Here is a 25035-nt window from a genome sequence, read left to right on the forward strand (position 1 = left end):
TTATAAAAGAACTCTGCCTAATGTGCCCAATTTTTATTCTTTATGGTTTTCCTTAGACCTTTCCAATCTCGGGGTACCTGGGTGGCTCAGTTGGTAAACATCTCCCTTCGGCTCAGGTCATGATCTCAGGGTCCTGAGACAGAGTCCTGCATCGGGCTCCCTGCCCAGCGGGATGCCTGCTTCTCCCTCTCCCTCTGCAGCTCCCCCTGCTTGTGCTCCCTCTGCTTCAAAGAAATAAATAAAATATTAAAAAAAAAAAAAAAAAGAACCTTCCAATCTCATTAGCAGTAAAACCTAAGATTTAGTAAGTGGTTCTCAACTGGGGTAGAGTTTTGTCCCCAGGAAGACATTTAAAAAATCTGGAAACTTTTCTTCCTCACATCTCTGGATGGAAAGTTCTATTGGCATTTAGCAGTAGAGGCCAGCAATGCTCCTAAATATATCATGATGCACAGGACAGCCCTCACAATAAATTATCCAGCTCAACATGTCTGTGGTGTCATCGTTCAGAAACTCTGATATAAGTGCAGAATGCCTCTCTGATTTCAGGGGGGGGGGGAATGTCTGATTCAAAAACAGCAATTTACTTTTTAAAACTGGGTAATTATTTTTGCTCAGTAAACTCATGCATTGGGTTCTCATTAGGCCTCATGTTGATACTGTACTGGTTAAGATTATAAATAGTAAATAAATAGAATTTTCCTTTTGTCAAAATAAGGGTAACATAATAAGAAAACTCAGGAGAAAGACTGTAAGTCATCCCTGTTCAGAGAATTGATTTCAGCAGAATGGCAGTGATTTGTTTCAGTACGGTGTGCTTGTCATCCTAATTATACTGAAATAAGACAACTATGAACTTCCTAGTCAGTATGTTAACAGTTTGTAGTATTTCCTTGGTTTATACGCTTATCACAAAGGACCTTTATACTCTGTAGATTCATTAAAATCGATTGTCCTAATTGATACATGAAGATAAATTAACAAATCAAAATAAAAAAGAAAGCTCTCTTGGGTTCTGTTCCTCCCTTATACCGACCAAAAGACTGAAAAATTCATCCAGGGGTTAGGTAAATTAGAAAGCAGCCTTTCTGTGAGCAAGCACAGTGCTAAGTCAATACCTCTCCCTAGTCCTAATGGTCCATTAGTCTAATGACAACTCCTCAGCGTCATATCCTATCATCTCAATTTTCATGACTGTTAACATTTATGAAGCACTTACTATAGAGGCCAGGCAATGTACTAGGTATTTTATTAATAATCAAAAAGTTCTTGTTTCTAAGCACTTAGAGACTAGACGGAAGTAATAGCAGTAAACTAAATACATATAACCAGTTACTGGTGTGCAGTTACTATGAATCAACACGTATGAACTGGGGCACCCAGCCCGGGAGGACGGGAGTACAGACAGGTTGGTGCTGATTACGCCGAGCCCAGGATAATAAGCTAGGTGAAGCTAGTTGGATGAAGTGCTCAACTCTGAATGGCAGCTCAAACACCTTCACGTACGAGGGAACAATGCTGAACAAGAAATGATACTTCTTACAACTTGCTCTAAAGAAAAGAAAAAAATAAATAAAAATCCTTTCAGTTATATTTTTTCTGCAAGATGGAAAAAGATTTTAAACAAGATGTAAGACAGGAAAGAAGAATCAATATGTGAAAACATATGGAAAGGAAGAAAACCACTCATTTGTTCAATAAAAGTAAAAACATTATGAAATTCCCAATTAAATTCTCAGAAACTAAAGAGATCTGCTTCTTCAGCTAGTTCATGCATGACAACCAAGGATACATGAACAATTGTGTACCAGCACTAATGGGCACAAATTTCCTTCTTACTGCTTCACATGCTTGTACACAGGTGCTTGGTCTCCTTCAACACCCATGAGTCTTAGAATAATTCGTTTGTCCTAAATAAACCTTCATCATTCTAAAAGGCTTTAAGCTTCAACCTGATTTCTAAGAGCCATGGCCTAAATGCCTATCACTTTATCTCCCTCTGTCCTGAGACACAATGCTATGCTTCATATATTTATTCCAAATCCCTTAAAGCAAGAATCTGTAATTGTATTATTCTCAATTATATGTAAGGACAAAATAAAGGCTGGATATAATTCTAAAACAATTTGAGAAGAACATTCAAGAATTACAATTTGGACAAACAAATGTTGATTTAATTCATACATCTTTTATTCTTCTTTTGGCAAACATCAGATAATATGAGCAAAACTATATTGCTCACTATAGTTACATACATTCTTTTTTGCTTTATATAAGTTTGTAAACATATGTTAAGTGGATAAAATTCTTGGCTAAGGACATACTCCAAAACTCTGACATATACTTTTCTGAGTTAGGAGAAAAGAAAGCTTATGAAACTTCCATTAGACCATAATCACACAGCAAACTAAATTAGTATATGCTGTTTTTAAATTAACATCTGCCATTTTTTAAAGACTTCAGTTTTTGGTTACAGCTAAAATGATTTTTATCTGAAGTTTATGAAAGAACAGAAGCTGACCACACAAATCTTACTCATAAGCATATTGGCCGTTTCAAAATAAAAAATAATAAAAATAAACCTATAATCAAGGAAATTCCACTCATCTTATTAGAAAAAAAAAATAGCTACCAATGTTATTTTAAATATAGATGGCAATTTGTAATAACTAGGTTTCATGATATTTGCTTTATTTCTTAATGCTTATCTTTTGATTTTAAAGTAACAGATTACTTTATAATAAAGCCAAGCCATTTAGCATTTTATAATTTAATTCTTTTATAAATTTCAGACCCCAAAAATTTCAGATCAAGTATTACAAAACAGTCAGCCTTCAGAATATATTTTGTTTGGCAGACAGAATGGTTTTTCTTCTTTTGAATTGGAATACCTTCATGCAGTACTTAACTTGCTCTAAGCTGACCCATCCCTACTAGCTTCCCACATTGTCACCAGCTGGGCATGTGAGGCTGACACCCGTTTTTAATATTATAAAACTCAGTATTAACTTACAAAAATTAAGTTGTATTCATGGAGCAAAAATTCAAATATATCATAAACTTGATGCTAAATCTTAATACTCATTCCTAATTTGAGAAAAATAGATCAAACCAAATAGGACTCATCTTCATAATACTTAGTTACATAAAACATTATCAATAAGAAATGTTTCTATATATGGATACTGTCTTATTAGAATAGTGTTAACAGTAACCTGAAATCTGAGATAGATAAATCATTCATATCACAAAGTATTATATACTGTCTTTTCTATACAGTCTTGGCTCCCAAACAGTGGGCTTCAACTTCATCCCTACATATAATATAAACATTCTCAAATATTTGAAATAAAGGAAAGGTGTCATTAATAAGGCTAATTAAAATTACAACAAAGGCTTTCTTCTAATCCTAGAGAATGAAACAAAAAGAGAGGTAAGACAAATTGGAAACGAGGAAGAATTTGAAGTCAAGTTGGCCCTGGACCCTTTTACATTGCTACTCCTTCTGTTTGTTCAAGTTAAAGAATAAGAGAGGCCACCAACTGCTCCTTAGTGGAACAGGCTGCAAAGAAAACAAAACAGCTAAGTGATGATGAGGAAAACAAAGAATATAAAAATTTGTAGTTATGAAGATGATCAAGAAATGATGGAGCTCCGGCTGGCTCAGTTGGTAGGGCATGCAACTCTTTATCTATCTCAGAGTCATGAATTCAAGCCCTATGTTGGGCAGAGAGATTACTTTAAAAAATTAAAAATAAAATAAAAAAATAAAAGACATTAAAAAAACTGTAAAAAAAAATGATGGTAGTAATTCTATTCTGAAGTTTAAGAAACAGCAAGGAGTAACAAATAAATGAGAGAGACAGTAATCTGACAGGTCTTTACTTGCACACAAATAAAAGGCTAATCTGTAATTCTTTAGAGGTTTGATCTGATAGGAAACACCTATTTACCTCTGAATTTGTCTCATTTCTTAAACTTAACTGATTCCCATGTGAATAAATATTTTAAAATTTTTAGTTATTAAAGCAAGGTTTATGGCTGCATTTTGACAGGGTTATATAAAAAGCTTCATAGTATTAATCCCATCAGTACCAAGGTTACTGAAATCAGATTCACTTATAAGCATTAATTAAATTTGCTGTCACCATTACCACATATTTGCAATGACAAAGAGACCAAGTCATTTCATTTCTTCAAGAATAGTTACATTAAAATGCTTACTGAAAGCTTTTAATAATGAGAAAAAAAATTTATTTTCAGTGCAGAACAAAATGTTCAGGACCCTATATTAATAAAAATATCAGTAAATAGGGTGCCGTCTTGGTCTGTAAATGATGTTCTCCAAAACTGACTCACAAGTGTTTTTAAAATACCACTGAGGGAACACTGGTTAAAGTTTATCGCTGACACATTTTTTAAAAAGTCTGTTAGTAGCTTTGCCATAAAACTGATTTAAGGTAGTTGTGTTTTTCAGTAATGTTAGAACAACCCAGCACTTGTAAGAATAGTCACATCAGCACACTGTACTAAAACATAATTGTGCAACATTTTGTAAACTAGCTGCAATTTTCAGTAGCTGTGTTCACCAACTGTGTAACAGAATTGTAATGTTCTCCTAAGCCGTATGCATGTCTCATATATCTGAAATGAGAAAAGGAGAAATGAGTAGTTTAGACGAAAGTAATTCATTGTATATAAATGTTTATTATGTATATAAAACCAAACACTCTGAATGAATCACTCCACAGGGGTATCATTCAAAGACTTCATTGACATATTACTTAAAAGTTCAACACCATTTGAAAAGCATCAGCAGTCCCTAAAATCTGGTTCACTAACTCTAACTGAGTTTAAGTCAGGGAATACACAATCACTGGGGGGTAAAGGGAAATACTACAATGCTGAGTGCTCAATAAGCTTAAATTTTCACCTAAATCTAAGCCATTAATGACTACCTTTGTAGGTTTGGCTAATAAACACTAAAACCAATAGCAAATTCTCCATGCTTTGTTTGAGCGAAGAATTCTCATTCATGTAAAATACTTCTACAATATAAATTTTTAAAATCTCTAAGGAATAAACAATTAGGCAACATGAATACATTTCAGCTTTTACACTTGTTGAAACTTAGCATTATTCATGTGAAACCGGGAAAATATGAAAACTAATGCTAAAATTTGTAACCTTTAGAAATGATTTTATTCTTAATTCATACACAAGAATAAACCACTAGAAGTTTTTAAACACTTATCTAAATCACATATTGATGGTGCTTTCTAATTCCATAATTGCCTTTAACATAAAATAAGCATAATTAATGCAGCTGGATTTTTTTTCCTGATTAATAGACATACACAACCTAAAGTCTTTGAATAATTCTTTTTGTCTTACTATGAAAAACATAACAGTAGAAATTTCCAGGTACTTACACAAGTATTAATGGTTTTTTGGGATATTCTTCACCAACTACAATAGGAGGAGAATCTGCCTGGATTATCTCTATTGGTGTTTGCAAAATGTGAGACAAGGCTCTTAGCTAAAGGAAAGAAAATGTATTAGTAAGGAAAATAAAAAGGTAAATCTTACTCAAATCATAAACTATTCAGTATGGGCAAACATCATCCAGGATGGATCCAGGAATATTCTATTCCTCACTGTATACCAAGAGCCTGCCACATAGTGGACACTTAATACATATTTTTTTATTTTTTATTTTATTTTTTTAATACATAATTTTTTAAAAACAAATATAATAGTTATTTAATCAAATGCAGAAGTTTTAAGCCCTGGCTGCGCAACAGCTTTTTAAGAAATAGCAATATCATAGTTAATGAAGTGAGGACATAGGTAGATTAGATTCATTATACTAGTCTTTCTACTTTTGAATATTGCCAGTTTTTAAAAATACTATTGCTCAGGCACTAGACCAAATCAATTACAATTTGGGAGGTGTTGGGGGTAAGGAGAGAAAGAATAGGTAAGAGTAGGAGGTGTATTTTTTTTTTGAGATGTATTATTTTTTTGTAAAGCTTTCTAGATGATTCTAACATACACCAGTGTTGATAACCACTGTTCCATAATTTTCAAGGCATAAGTAGAATGAGTTACGGATATGAAATTATACTATACTTTCATGGAATTTCCATCTGATTAATACACAATGTTCATTTCACACCATTTGTTATCGAATTAGAGCTTAAAGCTAGATGAATAATAATAAATATCGGTAGTAACATTACTTAGACTTACCATGACCAAGCACACTAAAGCGCTTTATGTGTATTAATTCATTCAATCCTCTGGGATATCCCATATATCCAATAACCCTATGTGATATGTACTACTGTAAAAGACCTAGAGTCTGGGACGCCTGGGTGGCTCAGTGGTTGGGCGTCTGCCTTCGGCCCAAGGCGTGATCCTGGAGACCCGGGATCGAGTCCAGCATCGGGCTCCCTGCATGGAGCCTGCTTCTCTCTCTGCCTGTGTCTCTGCCTCTGTGTCTCTCATGAATAAATAAGTGAAATCTTAAAAATAAATAAATAAAGACCTAGAGTGTGAGGCAGAGAATGGTTAAGCTGCCTGTCCGAAGTCAAGCATAAGGAAATAAAATGATCTGCAACTGAACTAGTGTGACTTTGAGGCCAAGTTCAAAATTAATCATTTAACAGTCCTCATAGTGCCCTCATCTATATATTTGCCTGATTATAAGAACATTCTGTCTAGAGCATGGTCCTTTTAGGAAGTTTTAACGAAGAAATTATTTCAGGAATATGAAGAAAATCCTATGCTGCACAGTAGCAAACGTAATCCCATATTCTATCTCATAAAATGTTCCTTTGGGACATTTTTTTCTTATAACTGAAATATCACTTTTTTTAAAAGCCAGCAAGGAATGGATGGCATAAAGAAATTTCTGGAAATCTTAACATCCCTTTGAAGACTTTCGAAATTATATAAAGAATTTCTCTTTAATAATTTAAATATACCCCATTGTGAAAACAGCAGCTCTTATTTCAAATGAATTCACAGACCAAAAATTTATGACTGTTCGTCAAAAGATATTTTAAAGTTTTTTCCTAAAAAATTTTTTTTAAGATTTTATTTATTTATTTGAGAGGGAGAACACGACAGGTAAAGGAACAGAGGTACAGGCAGATGCCCTGCTGAGCAGGGAGCCCAACACAGGGCTCTATCCCAGGACCCTGAGACCATGATCTGAGCTGAAGGCAGACACTTAACCAACTGAGCCACCCAAGCACCCCTTAAAGATTTTTTTTCTCCATTTAAGAAGACTTGCTTAGGTCTCTAGTTCTCATTAATTTGTGACCCTCAAAATAAAGTTCAAGCATCTTTACTCCTAATGTAGTCACAAAGCCACAATGAAAATTTCCTCAGTTTAGAGACCCAAGAGAGGCATACAAAACAAATGGACATATAGTTCCCTCTGGTGGCTCAGAAGAGGTACAAATACAGCACTACTGAGACAAAGATTTTGAAGAAGCGTTCACATCATTTCTTTAAAAAATACACTTCTTGGAAAAAATATATATACATTTCTTGAAGAAGTGAAATACTCCAAGCCACAATGACCTACCAAGTACACACCAGCGGTTTATGACCCCCACTCAATTAGGAAACTCAAGCTCGGGAGGTTGGCTGACTCCCTAGGGTCACCAAACTGAGAAGTAGAAGGAAAGCCAAGACCCAAACTCGGGACTTTCTCTCTCATTCCCTGACTTTCAAATACCCTGGGCTGCCACTTGGACCAATTAGATGTTTTGTTCATTTTGTTTAACGAAACAAAGTTAACAATAAGTTAATCAAATAAGCTTTAAAAAAAATCCTGATTAACTCCCTACAAGTGACTGAACACACTGATTTCCTACATGTGAATTTTAATATATCAAATACTGCTTTGAAGTCAGTATCAACTGAAATTCCAATCGTAATGTATTATGGTAGGACCTGACCTGTAATTTCACAGAAAAATAGTTTTCTATTTTCTGATGTAATGGATGCTACTTTACAATACTGATCTTCATCAGCTGAGCTACTATGGTCAGTTTCACTGTACTTGAAAAAATCTTCACTTCTGTAAGTCCAAGAAAATCAAATATATTGCCAGGAGCAGCATCACAAATGCAAACACACAGAGGCAACATTAGCCTCATCAACCCACAGATCAAACACTGGGCTATTTAAAATGAAATAGGGCTTTACTTCCCATAGATACATACTTTAACCACAAGCCTAAGAATGTTAACTCCTTATTTCAGTGCTTCATCAGTAGAGAAAAAGCAAATACGTAAAGAAAAGGGATATTCAATGAGAAACTGGGATCATCTGAAAAATGTCTGAATGCTACATGAGATTTAGAGATGATCTTAACGATCCACAAATGTCATGAATAGTTACAAACTTACCTCAAGCTGACCTCCCCATGCAGCTGTGTTGACGATATCATCACAGTACTTTCTAAACTCTTCTGTAGAGAAAAATGAGAATATAGCACTTAAAATAATTTTCATACATAACTTACAAGATCCCTTTTGTAGCCTCCACAATTCCTGATCATTGCTCAAGTTGTGACCTTTCTCGTTTCTCTTCCCTGCGCTCTGGAGAATTTAATCCACTTCCCAGATTGCTCCAACTTTGTACCACCTCTCCATCTGAGAGCAAAGCAATTCATTTCTGTTTCTCTCTCTCAGACTGAAGCCCAGGGACCTTCACTACATAACAAGGCTATTCTGTTTACCCAAGCAACCCCCAAATGGCCACCATATTCACTACCTTGACATAGTATTTTAAAGCCCAGACCTGCATCTGAAAAAATACACTGAACAACTAAATCAGGTCTACTGTCAGAACCCATTAAGACATGTGAGAAGAGGTGACCCGGGTGGCTCAGCGGTTTAGCGCCACCCTCAGCCCAAGGCCTGCTCCTGGAGACCCGGGATCGAGACCCGTGTAGGGCTCCCTGAATGGAGCCTGCTTCTCCCTCTGCCTGTGTCTCTGCCTCTCTCTTTCTCTCTCTCTCTGTGTATCTCTCATTAATAAATATATAAGATCTTTAAAAAAAAAAAAAAAGACATGTGAGAAGAGAACTGGGGTAAAAGTGGAAATGAGTGGAAATTCCTTTCCCAGCAATAGCAGCAAATAGGGCCTCCACTTGCTATTTTTGAAAGCATTTACACCTTATTTACTTCAGTATCAGTTCTACCCAAAGAAAGGGCTTCCTAGATCAGTCATGAGAGGACGTAAAGAGCTAATTGCAGTTTAATGGCACATTTTGAGCATATGTACTTTTTTAAAAAGTTTTTTTGTTTTTTTGAGAGAAAGAGAGAGCACAGTGTGCATGCGAGGAGATGCTGTGGGAGAGGGAGAAGCAGACTCCCCACTGAGCAGGGAGCTGGGGACTCTGGGATCATGACCTGAGACAAAGGCAGCCACTTAACTGAATGAGCCACCCAGGTCCCAAGTATACACACTTTGATACAGAAAGTTAAAATGGGAAACTAACAGCCTCCCCGTTCAGAGGAAGGGAAAACAATTAAGGGCATCTACAGAAAACTGTGTACTGTGTGTTTGCCCCATTCACTGCTATATCCCCCATGCTCAGAACAGCACCTAGAACAGTCCCTGGCACTTAATGTCCTTCAATAAATATTGGCTGAATGATTAAGAAATTATGTCTTTTATCTTTTTCTTAAATTCAGCATGCGGAATTGCCACTTCTTTTCCAGTGCCCTGCAACTAGCAGAGTTAGAGATTCCATTAAAAGAAAGCCAACCTTAACCTTCCCTTGTCCAGCCCATCCTGGCCGTATGACTTGCTCCCAAGGGATACCACCACACCTTGCAGTCTTCTCATAAGGACTAACTTGCCTCTGTTATACCCCTGACTCCCCCCAAAACTCTCAGGCTTTCACCTGGTCTCCTTTACTTGCTAGTTGTGCTTTTTTTTTTAACCTCTCCATGAATCATTATTAATAATAATAAATAGTAATAATAATAATATAATATATAATATTATTAATTATTAATTATTATTAACAGTATTATAAAGAATAATAAGGCAGGTTATTAAATGACTTATTTTTGGTTTTACAAAGTCAAATTTTGCCTAAATATATGTATGGCGTATGGAGAAAATTAAATCTCCCAAAGTACAAGATGAAAGAATTTTGTTTTCCCAATCATTCTCTCCTTATGGTCCTGGGGCCTTATATGTCCATAGACTACTCAAAGCTTACCTTGCTCTACACCCAAATCTGTGACATGTGAACTTACAATTTTTTCAATAATAATGCTATTCCCATTTTTATCTTAAATAAAACAATATATTTAGCCACAAAGAGTGGTTAAGTACTTAAAAGATCTTAACAAGCAAAATGTACTAGTATCTATTAAAATAATAAAAATTAATTCTGCCTAAATTTTGAGATTTTTTTCCCTCCATAATAATGATCACAGGTTTTTCTTCTTCTCAATCCCAGGAATCATTTTAACAGCCAAGATGGTGGGGGGGAGGGGGACCGGGGGGGGGGGCGTAGAAAAAGTGGGGGAAAATTACATTACCTGGAGTATACATATTTCCTGTATTAGGATTTGTTAAAAACGGCAGAAAGTCTTCCACATGGCCTTGTATATATTCAGCAGTTTGACTTCTCAAGGCAGCCACGGTCAAGGGGCATTTCTGTTCTTTCAGCTGATCTTCAATGGCTCTGTACATACAGTGGCCATCAGATGGAATCTGTTTAATTTCCAACTGTCTAGCTGCCAATATTTGAGCAAGTTTTTCACTTTCTATGTGCCTAGCTCCAGACAAGTTCTCAATTTCAGCTTCAGCTATCCTTTCTTCTCGCTCCTTTTCCAATGCAGCTTTTTTGTCCTAGGAGGAGAATAGAAGAAAGTTAATTCACAAATAATTAGGATTATTTTACATTGATTGAGAAGACAGAAATGTAAGACTCTCAAAACTTCCTACCATCTTCCTTCTCCCACAAGCATTATCATATTGATGATCTCATCACTTACAAACTTTTCTATACTATGAACTCCTTCCTTTATTCTCATCTGCATGTACCCAACACCAAGCTCTGTACTAGGACAAAAAAAAAAAGGCTTTAAATTTTTCTTTGAAGTCTATTTAAAAACTACATGACAAGTTTCTAAAAATTCTACTTACTGATTTTAAAGTACTGCATTAAGACTAAGTTATCCTAGGCCTTAAAGCAACATCATCATCATATTTATGCCAAGCTAATCCAAGCTTCTTATCACTCAACTACTAGGGCATTAACATGCTAAATCACCAGGGAGGCATCAATATGCCAAAGCTTTTAGATGGTACAGGAATTCTATTTATCTAGCCTAAAGAAAAAAGAAAAAAAAACAGTGCATACACACACACACACAGGCATACACATTTAATCAAAGCAATAGATAAAAACATTCTTCTTATAAAAATTAAAACGTTGGGCAGCCCAGGTGGTTCAGTGGTTTAGTACCACCTTCAGTCCAGGGCGTGATCCTGGAGTCCGGGGATCGAGTCCCACGTCAGGCTCCCCACATGGAGCCTGCTTCTCCCTCTGCCTGTGTCTCTGCCTCTCTATCTCTCTGTGTCTCTCCTGAATTAATAAATAAAATCTTAAAAAAAAAATAAAATGTTACAGATAGACTGAAGTCCCCCTAAGGGCCACTGCCTATTTCAGTGCCTGCTCTAGAGGTCTGGTGTGTATCTTTGTAGATTTTTTTCTAAGCGTTTTAACAAAAACAGATGCATTCATAAAGAAGTACAGAAAAAAATATTTTAACAAAAACGGTATCATATTACATTCTGCAATGTGCTTTCCTTATTCAAATCTCAGAGGAGCTCTTCCCATGGCAACATATGCAAAGATGGGGTGAGGGTAGGGCAATGAGATCTGTGACATGAGGATGGATAGGAAGTAGAGTGGGAAGGTAAGAAAAATGAGGAAAAAAAAAATTCTGATGGTTACACTAGCAAGGATCAAAGCAAGAAAGCACTGTATGTTTCATAGCTAAATATGGATCGTATAGCCAGCGTACCATAAAAACATGCTAAGAGATGAGGTTGGGGACAAAAAAGGTATGTATATAATTAATATACGTTAAATCTATTTATATATTGCTTAAAAATTAGATATAACAAAATATTTACAGTGCTTTTCTCTGGATCATAGGATTACAAAATAAGTTGTTTTCCCCCCAAACCCATACCCCCATCTATCTCCCCTTTAGCAACCATTACTTTGTTCTCTGTATTTATGTCTGGATTTTGTTTACAAAATACATTTTGTTTTGTGTGTGTGTACATGTGTATATGTGTGCTTTTCTGCATCTTTCTAATTCTCTATCATGAATATGTTCTACTATATACAAATCATGAATGCTTTTCAATTTAAGAGAACAAAAAAAGTTAAATTCCACAAATCTTGATATTGGTAGCAAATTACAGTGAAGGATTTGGTAAACCAGGAAAAAGTAAGAAAAAGTAAAGATTTTCATGTCCCTAGCTCTCATTCCTCCTTGGGGCACAAGAAATTAATGGAAAGGCAAATTTCAATTTAACTTAATGTTACAGACTTGAACTACTTGCCTGTTACATGCTATGCTGGAACCTAAAGTGATTTATAAGTTACCTGAATCAAAAACCGTATTATCTCCCTAATAAAACATATGCCATTTAAGTTTATTCTGCCCAAATCCAGCAACGCCAGAAGTAACATGAACCAATTTATTTCACTGCATACCTACAACTATGCATCACAGCAGCATACAAATCTTAAAACACAAGGTGGCACTATTACTTTATAAAAGTCTAAAAAACATTTTCAGGGGGGAGAGGAAGGATAAGCACCTTGGATATCATCTAATCCAAAACCCCTCACTTTCACTTTCCTCTGAGGAAACAGCACGCAGAAAGATTTCCAAAGGCCATACAGCTGGTTTAGAAGCAGAGTGGGACCAAGGACAACACAGAGCGCTCCTTCTATCCAGGCACCTAAATCAGAATAAAAGTTGGAGCAGATGGGAGCTGGAGTTAATTATGTCATATACTAGTACTAGAAGAGTGGAATTTTATACTATCTGCAAAACCATTTAATCCTCTAAAATACTAATCTAAGCATTTCACTTTTGCCCTCAAGTTCTGCTTCAGTGTTACACAGCAATTGTGTTTTCTTTCGAGGGCACAAGGTGGGAAATTTACTGGATTCTCTTCCCAGCCAGGGATAGTTTCCTAGTTTCCCAATGGCGCTAGGCACTGTGGTTGCTACAGCCCTAGTGCTGGAGACAGAATGGCAACAATTAAATCTAATGAAAACACATACTTAGGTACTTAGGATGAAAACAGCAATTAACTCATTAATATACTGTCAGTAAAACTAGAGTCACGTCCAATATGGTAATGCAGCTAAATCAACTCTGAAGAGAAATCTTAAGAGCTAGGTACTCGTCCTGGGTTTCTATCAAACTTTCAGTTTGCCACTGAGACAACTGGGCTTCAGCTTTCTCATGTGTAAAATAAAGAAATTGAACTAGATCTCATTCCAGCTCCCAAATTTCCTATTTTTGGAACCAAATTCTTCTAAGTTCTACTTTGGGCTCTTTGCAGCATACGGAAAAGCTTCCTCCACTGAAGTCTGCTGAAGGAAATAAAATACTCCCTCTGTTTTTCTAGATTAAAAATAAGATATTTGCTCTACAGTATTCCAATAATAAATCTTCATAAAGTTTTGTCATGTTTTTCTAAGAGAGAATGGTATCTCTCCCAAAGATATACACAATTAACTAATTGGCTTTTTATTTTACTTGGTGACTTTGGTGGGGGAAAAAAGTTCAGGTATATATAAACTGTATTATAAACCTAAGTGTTTTCAGTTCTAGAATCCTATTAATAATATTACTATTAATACTATTAATGTAACAAAGCAATAAAAAAACTTTAGGCATTACTTCTAGAGTGTTTTCTCGGGATCCCTGGGTGGCGCAGCGGTTTGGCGCCTGCCTTTGGCCCAGGGCGCGATCCTGGAGACCCGGGATCGAATCCCACATCGGGCTCCCGGTGCATGGAGCCTGGTTCTCCCTCTGCCTGTGTCTCTGCCTCTCTCTCTCTCTCTGTGACTATCATAAAAAAAAAATAAAATAAAATAAAATAAAATAAAATAAAATAAAATAAAATAAAATAAAATAAAATAAAATAAAATAAAATAAAATAAAATAAAATAAAATAAAATAAAAAAATAAAATAAAATAAAAATAAAAATAGAGTGTTTTCTCTGCCAAGTGTTTAAGCAGGTGACTATGGGAAGATACTAATTTTTTTGTTAAAAAAGGTTGAAAAGGTATGCATTTCAGCTATGCAGTATCTTAGGAGAAAAGTAACAAAATGTTTGGGAAAAGTAAGGGAGTTGTTTTGTTGCCTAAGAGTCCGGCTGGGGATGAGTAAGATTTGATAAAGACAAGAAGGAGTTGGGACCTTCGTTTTCCAGAATTAAATAGGCTACTCCAAGATGTATCAATTACTAAGTAGAGCCAATTCAACAAGTATTTTGTTATGCCACTGTCAAGCAAAAATTCTGACCTTTGCTTTTGATCTATAGAAGCTAGAGGACAACTATAAGGCTAGCACAAAGAGAACACACATCGTAAGTAGGAAGTTAAAACCGGTTAACTTCCAAGATACCACAAAGTCTATGATTTTATGACATTCATAATCATAATATTTACTCAAGAAAATAAAATCCTACATACGTATGAGAAATGTCTGACAATTTGCAACTTAACTTTCAAACAACAAAAAAGACTCGGTCTTGACTTGAATTTCTAAGAGGCACACTATGCAAGACAGAACATGGTAAACAATACTATCATTTGCTAACCCACGAGCTCTCCAGGCCTTGTGTTAGGGCTTTGGAAACAGTACAGTATTTAATACTCACAACAACTCTATTAAGTAGGTATTATTTCCCCCATTTTATACACATGAAATTGAGGTTTAAAAAGGTGAAGAATCTTACCCCAAACCGAAATAGTAAGATTAAAACCTTCATATGTCTGACACCAAATACCATGTCCTATTAAATTAGGTACTACTAAATTATAAAATGCTAAGTTAGCTTAAAAATAAAAATTTAAATCCTATAAAACATCAAGCGTTAGTAACAACATTTGGAACTAAACATACTGGATTTAAACCCCTTCTTTTTCCAAATGAACAGCCCTTTCCTAATCTAATATCATTCCTGTAATTTTGATTTCATGAACTCACTACTTCCAACTAATCAGCTTCCCTACAGCTCTCCAATAATGGAAAATTTCATGCTCACATTTTTTTTCTGTGCATGCTGTTTCTCCTGCTTCAAATATCCTACTTAAATAACTGTACTTTCTTAAAATTCCAACTCATTATTTAATACTTGGCACAAACGAACGTTTCCTTCTCTGAATTTTCACTGCAACTAACCATTACAAAGATACCTGCATAATCCTGAGAATTTTGTTACACCTGTGTATCTTGCTTAATTTCTAGATTCAAAGCCTTGTTTCACCACTTTTTACCATAGTTTTTAACGAAAACTGTGCATCAGAATCACCTGGGCCCACAATGTGAAGATTATGAAGTCTGGGATAATATATTTGTAAAAAATATCCTTTGCACACCCCCTTCCTGTCCCTACTCTCTAGGAAACCTGGAAGCTGAATGTGTTATTTTATATTGCTTAGGCGTATTTTCTTCTCTTTAAAATGAGGATAAGAATCTGCTTCTCAGGATTATAATCAGGACTAAATGAGATTTCATATAATCTATATGCCTAGCACTGTATCTGGCACCTAGCAAGTGCTTAATAAATGTTAGTTCAGGTCCTTTGACAAGAAATTCCAACATTTTCTTTTCCTATTCCTTGGCTATACAACACCTAAGATAGTAATAAACGTATAGCACTAACTTAATTACTTGGTGACATGACATTCATACCCGTCTCTTTTGTGCTTTTGATATCCGAGGTGGCTGATTCTCGAGAACCAAGTTTGAAATGTTAACAGCAACAGAATCTATCTGAAGGAAACAAAAGTATTACAAGTTAATGATAAATACTTTCAAGTTATTTTTTAAAGTATTAGATTATATTATTGAAAATCGCAAATATGTATAATCCCACAATTCAGATTTGAATGACAGTACTAGATGCAACAGTACGTGACATGGATTTGTCTTTTTCTATTTTTAAGGGAGAATTCATCAGATTCCCAGAAAGTCTTGTTAGAGCTCTCCAAAGATAATGTTCATCCCTGCAGGCTTTCCTTCCTTCTAGAAATTTCCACTCCATTAATCTGAATACTTCCTGTGAGTGCCAACTCATTCAGCAGTTCACCTTTCCCCTCTAAATGCTGAGAGTACTTATAAAATTTTTAAGGTCCTGTCCTGAGGCGCCTGAGTGACTCAGTTGGTTACGCGTCAGACTCTTGATTTCGGCTCAGGTCATGATGTCAGAGTCCTGTGGAGCCATGCATCAGGCTCCACACTTAGTGGGGAGTCTGCTTATCCCTCTCCCTCTGCTCATCCTTTGCTCCTCCCCCTGTACACACATAGTATGCGCACTCTTTCTCTCACATAAATAAAATCTTTAAAAAAAGAAAATAACAAAATCATGTGCTGGCTCAGGTCATTACTGCCTTCATAACCTCAAATGTGGCAGCAAAGGCCTTTCTCCATCTCAATTAGCCAGACCTGATGAATACTGTTGAGCTTTCTCTATCCTCTCCCATCTATAAACTGATAACTACAGGTAGAAAAGTTAATGTATTGTTGAAATATCACGACCAATCTTAATCATCAAATGGCTATCGTGTTTGGGGAAGAAGAAAGATGCTAGTCTAATGATTAACATTAAGAACTAGTATTTTATTACTGCAACTGTAACTTAGTTATGAGGCCTCTAACAACAAAAAAGACAGCAGTCTCCAAGGCTATACTCAAAGTATCCAAATATCAAAATCAGATTAAGACTTCAAAGAGTGTCTATATCAACTTTAGTAAAATTAGAATTCTTTTATTTTTTCAGAGGAATCTGCTAAAATCTACAAAGCACCTGGAAAGCAATGACATGAGAATTCAGATAGTGTTCAGAAAGAAAAGCAGCTTAAGTTAATGAAAAAGATACTGGGTCAAAGTAAAATAGGAGTTTGTATTTTAACAGCATTAAACAGTATGTAGCTTAAAAAAATCAAACATTTTTGTCCTTGGAAACTTAGGAAAGAACTCTCAAAACTGAAAATTGAAAGAGCAAACCAGACTATCTCGCTAATTGAAAAGATAGGGAGATAATCAGGAATACCAAGATTGTGACAACACGATTAAACACCTGGAGCATCACGCCTTGCTACTTGGCAATAAAATACATTAAGGCATAAAAGGCCAGGATCTTCTGACTAGCTATTAAGGCTAAAGAAAACGAGACCATGTTTAATATAATGACCACTGTAAATCAGTAAAGACAAGTTGTTTTCCCTGTCAACAGCAAACCAAAAATAAACCACATAAAAGTAAATTATGGAAGATAAAGTTTTTGTACAGACAAAAGAAGTTTCTAACTATAGAAAATAGAGGGGTGCTTGGGTGGTTCAGTCGCAGTTTAGCGTTTGCCTTTGGCTCAGGTCATGATCTCAGGGTCCTCGGACTGAGACCCACGTGGGGCTCCCTGCTCAGTGGGGCGACTGCTTCTTCCTCTCCCTCTGCCCTCTCTCCTCACTTGTGCTCACTCTCTCACGTGCTCTCTGTCCCTAATAAATAAATAAAAATCTTTAAAAAAAAGAAAATGGAGTAAGGCTACGGAGTCTGTGATCCTTAATATCCAAACCCAACAATAAACTACCATACCACACAAAGTTATAACAGAATTCTGATTTCACATCTTGGAGTAAGACAGTCCGGATTTTTAACTCTCTTAACTTAATAGCTGTTATAAATTCAGAAGGAAGTTCTAATCTCTCTGAGCCTATTTGTCTCTTGGAAAATGGGATTATCTACATTTACTTCCTGGGTTCCTCATAATGTGCTACTATGAAAATCACATGAGAATAATGCATATAATATGTTAAAAGTCGGGGATCCCTGGGTGGCCCAGTGGCTGAGCACCTGCCTTCGGCCCATGGTGTAATCCTGGAGTCCCGGGATCGAGTCCCATGTTGGGCTTCCTGCATGGAGCCTCCTTCTCCCTCTGCCTATGTGTCTGTCTGTCTCTCTCTCTCTCATGAATAAATAAAATCTTTAATATAGATATATATATATATATGTATATATATATATGTTAAAAGTCTTTGGCACACAATGTCTATTACTACAATGATAAAATAAATATTAGTTAAAATGAGAGCATGCTCCAATTTATCGAGAAACAAAAGGGAATTTTCATTTGTTACAGCTTGTTCCTAATGCACTTTTATAACCTAAACATGATCTCACATTTGCTGTCCCATTGTTTTCTTACAGACTCTTGTGCTTAAACAGCATTATTTGCATCATGTTATATGTGGAGAAGTTCATGCTCGGGAAGCTTAAGTAACTTTTCCAGGGTTACAATACTATTTAATGGCGATTCTGGGGCCAGAGATCTGATCCTCCAACTTCCATTTGGTGAAGTTTCCTCTAGTCCGCTTTATCAATCTGTTCATTTTTGGGGCAAGTACATAACTGAAGTGTCCTTTTTTTTTTTTTCTGCCCTCCCTTACAAAAATACATTCCCACGTAAACCTGCTCCCAGAAATTGTCATGAAAGGTGATACATGAGCATGATTGTGTGACTTCCGTTTCTTCCAATACTATGATTTCATACAGTGAAAAGCGGCTTTCAGATGCCGCAGGCAAAGAGAAACATCACATACTTTTCCCCCCTTAGAATTCAGCTTTAGTTGCTCCAGTTCTTCTTTATGTTTCTGTTCCATTTCTGCTTCCAACTTAGCGACATCTTCAGTGAGTTGCTTCCTCCTCTTTTTGTCATTCTTGGGAACAGCATTCTTCATACCCTGAATTTTGGCTGAAAATCCACCAAAAACCATTAAGCCAACCACACAGGGGTTAAGAGGAGATGAGAAATAGGAACAGTCAGGGGATGATGGCAAGGGGAGAAAAGGCTGCAGACAAGTAATGATGCACACAAGAAGGATGATCACATAATCACACATTTACAGAGAAGAGCCCAGACGGAGAGATCAGAAATAAATATCCTCATCAACCGAACTGTAGGTCTGTTCAGTCAATAAAAATCCTCAACCAAACTAATCATCTGTTCAATAAATAAAAATCCTCAACAACCGAACCGTACGTCTATTCAATAAATAAAATCTCATCAGCCCAACCGTTCGTCTGTTCAATCAATAAATCTCATCACCCAATCCGCACGTCTATCAATCTCATCACTATCCACACGTCTGTCCAATCAACCAACTTCCTCATCACCCAATCCCAGGTCTGTTCAATCTCGTCACCCAATCCGCACGTGTGTCCAATCAATCAATCGCATCACCGGAACTGCACGTGTGTCCAATCAATGAATCAATCTCATCACCTGATCCGCACCTGTGTCCAATCAATGAATCGATCTCATCACCCGAACTGCACGTGTGTCCAATCAATGAATCGATCTCATCACGTGATCCGCAGGTGTCTCCAATGAATCGACCTCATGACCCAAACCGCACCTGTGTCCAGTGAATCTATCTCATGACCCGAACTGCACGTGTGTCCAATGAATCAATCTCATCACCCGAACTGCACGTGTCCAATCAATGAATCGATCTCATCACCTGATCCGCACGTGTCTCCAATCAATGAATCGACCTGATGACCCGAACCGCACCTGTGTCCAGTGAATCGATCTCATGACCCGAACTGCACGTGTCCAATCAATGAATCAATCTCATCACCCGAACTGCACGTGTGTCCAATCAATGAATCGATCTCATCACCTGATCCACAGGTGTCTCCAATGAATAGACCTCATGACCCGAACCGCACCTGTGTCCAGTGAATCGATCTCATGACCCGAACCGCACGTGTGTCCAATCAATGAATCAATCTCATCACCTGATCCGCACCTGTGTCCAATCAATGAATCGATCTCATCACCCGAACTGCACGTGTGTCCAATGAATCGATCTCATCACCTGATCCACAGGTGTCTCCAATGAATAGACCTCATGACCCGAACCGCACCTGTGTCCAGTGAATCGATCTCATGACCCGAACCGCACGTGTGTCCAATCAATGAATCGATCTCATCACCTGATCCGCACGTGTCTCCAATCAATGAATCAATCTCATCACCCGAACCGCACCTGTGTCCAATGAATCGATCTCATCACACGAACCGCACGTGTGTCCAATCAATGAATCATCACCCGAACCACACGTGTGTCCAATCAATCAATGAATCGATCTCATCACCTGATCCGCACGTGTCCAATCAATGAATCGATCTCAGCACCCGAACCGCACGTGTCCAATCAATGAATCAATCTCATCACCCGATCCGCACGTGTGTCCAATCAATGAATCATCACCCGAACCGCACGTGTGTCCAATCAATCAATGAATCGATCTCATCACCTGATCCGCACGTGTCCAATCAATGAATCGATCTCAGCACCCGAACCGCACGTGTCCAATCAATGAATCAATCTCATCACCCGATCCGCACGTGTGTCCAATCAATGAATCATCACCCGAACCGCACGTGTGTCCAATCAATCAATGACTCGATCTCATCACCTGATCCGCACGTGTCCAATCAATGAATCGATCTCAGCACCCGAACCGCACGTGTCCAATCAATGAATCAATCTCATCACCCGATCCGCACGTGTGTCCAATCAATGAATCATCACCCGAACCGCACGTGTGTCCAATCAATCAATGAATCGATCTCATCACCTGATCCGCACGTGTCCAATCAATGAATCGATCTCAGCACCCGAACCGCACGTGTCCAATCAATGAATCAATCTCATCACCCGATCCGCACGTGTGTCCAATCAATGAATCATCACCCGAACCACACGTGTGTCCAATCAATCAATGAATCGATCTCATCACCTGATCCGCACGTGTCCAATCAATGAATCGATCTCAGCACCCGAACCGCACGTGTCCAATCAATGAATCAATCTCATCACCCGATCCGCACGTGTGTCCAATCAATGAATCATCACCCGAACCGCACGTGTCCAATCAATCAATGAATCGATCTCATCACCTGATCCGCACGTGTCCAATCAATGAATCGATCTCAGCACCCGAACCGCACGTGTCCAATCAATGAATCAATCTCATCACCCGATCCGCACGTGTGTCCAATCAATGAATCATCACCCGAACCGCACGTGTGTCCAATCAATCAATGACTCGATCTCATCACCCGCCCCGCACGTGTGTTCAGGGTGACTGGGGGGGGGGGGGGGGGGTAACGTCTCGGGCTAGCTCCGTCCCACATCCTTCCGAGACCTCGGGACTGAGCGCAGGCGTCTCGGGAGGCCGCGGGGGGGGGGGGGGGGCGCAGCGGGGACAGCGGGCAGGCACGGTCCGCGGGGGCGGGGGCGGAGGGGCTCGGCGGGCCGGGGCCCCGGAGCTCCCGAAGGCCTGGCGGCGAGGGCCCCTCCGGGGCGGGGGCGGGGGCGGGGGGCTCCCGGGGCCCCGCAGGACCGCTCGCCCGCCCGCCGCCCGCCCCTCCGCCCCTCCGCCGCGCCCGGGGACGCCCGCCCCGTCACCTTGCAGCTCTTTCCTCTCTCTGCGGTGCCTCCTCGCCAGCTGCTCCTCCTCATCGAGCTCCTCGGCCAACGCCGCCTCCATGACGACCGGGGAGCCGCGCACCCGCGCCGGCAGAGGCCGCAGCCCGCGCGGCCCGGCGCTTCCACCCTCACCCTTCACCCGGGGCCCCATTGGCCGCGGCCGCGACCCAGCCCCGCCTCCCAGACGGCTCCGCAGCCGAGCCGAGTCATTGGACGGAAGGGAGCGGCGCGGGGACGCACGCATGCGCATTCCCGGGCCTGCCCCTTCCCGCTCGGATGGGGCGGGGCGGGGCGCGAGCACGACAGCCGATTGGCGCTGACGTGAGGCGCGCGGTGATGACGCCGCGGGCGCCATGTTGGGCGTTCCCTGTCGCGCCGCGCGCTGGGCAGCGACCGTTAGATTGCCGGCTCTCCGGTCGCCGAGAAAGGCTGCTCGGGAGGTAAGCGAGGGGGAGAAGCCGTTTGAGTAACAGGCTGGTGGTGACCAGTGGGACGCTGTGGGCCCACTCGGTCGAGTGGCGGTGGTTGAGTTCTGTGTATTTGTTTTAAAGGTGGTCCTAGCTGAGCTCGGAAGAGACCGCTTGGAATCGAGAAAATGCCGCCTCTGGACACGGAAGAGCTGGGAAGCCTGGAGAGCTACGGGGCGGGGCAGCTCGCCGACCTGTGCCCGGTCATAAAGAGGCTGATGCGAGAGCGCCTGAGGAGCATCAGGGTCTTGAGAGCGAGAGCGGAGGCGGGCGCGCTCGTCCGGTCACAGAATCGAGCTGCCGACGCGAATACGACCCCGGAGAACCGGGACGCCGGGAAAAAGGAGAAATAAATGGAAGAGGAGAGGAGGCCCATCTCCAGCATCGTGCCCGGGAGATAACCGTCGACGCTTAACAGAAATACTTGAAAACAGCGCAGCCGAAAAAACAAAAAAAGAAAAAAAAAAAAAGAAAAAAGCTAAAGAACCAGTTGAAGGCAGTTTTCCAGATTTGAAGGCCGGTCCGAATCTGCAAACACCAAAAGTGGGTAGAACACCAGTAAAACTTGACAGAAAGCAACACGTAGACACACCCTGGTAGCGACGTTTGTAAAACTGGAAGGAGAAGAAAGAAAATGTTAAATAATTCGGAGAAAGGTTATCTAAAAAGAAAGAAAAAAAAAAAAAAAGGCAGGTTATCTATAAAAGGGTGGAAGTCAGACCCACCCAACCCCCACCCCCGCCGGTTTTTCCCTCGCAGCTCCAGACCCACAAAGGTAGTGAGTGGTGCAAGGTCTACTGTTTTAAGGAGGAACGGTCTTGAGTGAAGAGCTGTGTATCCTGCGAGCGAAGTCGTGGTTTCTACACGGAGGCAAGCGGGAGGCGTTTCCAGATGCAGGGGTGGGAGAAGGTGTATCACCCACACGCCGGCCTTAAAATCCCCGCCAGGTTCTGTTCCCGCCGCCCGCAGAAGCGACTCCAGAGTGGGGAGGCATTAAAGCTTGTTCAGTTCCGTTAAGGTTAAGTTATTAAGTTGTTAACATACAGGGTCGTGCAGAGATGGCGGAGTCGGGTCTGAAGTTTCAGTTTATCTCCTTTGAAACGGAAACGCTGTGCTACAATGTTCAATTTAGGGAGCAAATGTTACTGTTCGTAGTGTGTAACGTAGACATAGACGAGCATTGCCGTTCAGCTAAGCAGAAGTAAAAGAAAAGGGCTTTGTCACTGTGGCCAGGACAGAGAGAGTAAAGGCATTCCGAGTGTTAGTTCGGTAAAATGGGAAATTGGACACAGTTTCGGGTCCTCTTATGTTTGATTATAGAGGAGGAATAAGTAAAAAGTTTGTTTATAGTGTTAATACCGACAGTGTAAAAAGAAAATGTCCAAATCTCTGGCTGGGGAGACGGTAGCTGTGAACCTTGGCTTCTGTACATCTTGCCTCGGGAAAATCCGCAGTTGCTGCTTCCTTCTGAGTAAATTTGGCGTTAGATAAGTGTTAACAGATAAAATATAGCGGTTTTATGGATTGGAGCGGAAGTGATGAAAAAAAAAACAGCCAGGAAACCTTAAAAGTAACATAGATTGACAGAGGTACAGGTGAATCATCACAGTCTTAAACAGGCTAACTACTCTTGTTGAAAAGATTCCAGTTGGGTCAAAAATGACTCTGAACCTGAAATGTGATGTTCACGTTTGTATAAAACAAAGGATTAAAGGAGTTTAAAGATAATGAAAACCTTTAAGTCATAGAAATTGAAGTAGGAAGCAACATTTGTATCAGAATTTAAGCTATAACAAAGTATACAACACAGTGTAGGATGTAGCATTTAAGAATCTTTGGTAAATAACGCGTTCATATGCAGACTGTTCAGTATCTTGATGTGAGTGGTAATTTTTAAAAATAGTTCATTTTAGGTATTTAATAAAGTAATTTCTTTTTTTAAAATATTTTTTAATGTGTGTGTTTGTTTATTCATGAGAGACCGAGAGGGGCAGAGATGCAGGCAGAGGGAGAAGCAGGCTCCTCGCATGGAGCCCAATGCAGGAATCCATCCCTGGACCCCAGGATCACGCCCTGGGCGGAAGGCAGACGCTCAACCCCTGAGCCACCCAGGCGCCCCTAATAAAGTAATTCTTAATTAAAATACATATGCTGGACACTGACTTCAACACTTAGTAAATGTAGTTGTAGTAAATGAAAAAGGATAAAGTAGGAGGGATGTGAATGTGTGGATAGTATGCATTACTTTGCTACTTTATTTGCATTCTCTTCAAATTATCCTGAAACTTCTCTAAATGGTCTTGTACTAGAGAAAACTTGAATATATGATCACATTGCACAAATGACTACATTTCAAGGAAGCCTAGAAACTAAGGTTAAAAGCTGAAAAGTCACATACTTAGAATTTTGGAATGTTCCTAAATTATTTGGGTCAAGGAGAAAAACACAATTTAGGAAACGCTACAATAAGGACGTTACACATTATATGCTGTGGAATGAATGTACAAAAGGCAAGGAACAGGGAACCAATGGCATGTGTACACCTAAGATAGAGTTAGTAACAGGAGTTTATAAAGTTTGTTACCTTCCCATCCTAAGTAGTAGATTTTCTCCAATATAAACTATTCTGAGTGCCACAGTTAGTATCTTGGGGACAGATTTCTCCCAGTTGAGTTTTAAGTTCTAAACAGCTGATTTTCAAAGAGGAAGAAGCCGAAGTCTTTTCTCACCACCACAACCCCCACATACACACGCGG

At 39.2% G+C, this 25035-nt stretch overlaps 1 protein-coding gene and 1 long non-coding RNA gene across 4 annotated transcripts; one reads left to right on the forward strand and one right to left on the reverse strand.

Moving 5' to 3' along the window:
* Positions 1–1223: 1223 nt before the first annotated feature.
* OTUD6B (OTU deubiquitinase 6B) lies at positions 1224–21976 on the reverse strand. Of its 3 annotated transcripts, XM_077876302.1 has the most exons (7): positions 21792–21975; positions 18912–19063; positions 16006–16086; positions 10581–10893; positions 8427–8488; positions 5433–5539; positions 2169–4644 (listed from the first exon to the last, which is right to left on the reverse strand). In XM_077876302.1, the coding sequence occupies exons 1-7, from the start codon at positions 21961–21963 to the stop codon at positions 4560–4562; spliced, it is 972 nt and encodes a 323-aa protein (XP_077732428.1). In that variant the 5' UTR covers positions 21964–21975; the 3' UTR covers positions 2169–4559. The 3 variants fall into 3 exon arrangements, with proteins under 3 accessions (XP_077732429.1, XP_077732428.1, XP_077732430.1); XM_077876303.1 differs by lacking the exons at positions 2169–4644; positions 5433–5539 and adding an exon at positions 1224–1551 and having other exon boundaries at positions 21792–21976; XM_077876304.1 differs by lacking the exons at positions 16006–16086; positions 18912–19063; positions 21792–21975 and adding an exon at positions 12886–13029.
* On the forward strand, positions 21761–24225 carry LOC144300340 (uncharacterized). Its single transcript, XR_013366911.1, has 2 exons — positions 21761–22252; positions 22364–24225. It is a non-coding gene; the product is annotated as an uncharacterized LOC144300340 (long non-coding RNA).
* Positions 24226–25035: the final 810 nt, after the last annotated feature.

The sequence above is a fragment of the Canis aureus genome, chromosome 28 (genome assembly GCF_053574225.1).
Source record: "Canis aureus isolate CA01 chromosome 28, VMU_Caureus_v.1.0, whole genome shotgun sequence".
NCBI classification, from domain to species: Eukaryota; Metazoa; Chordata; class Mammalia; order Carnivora; family Canidae; genus Canis; species Canis aureus.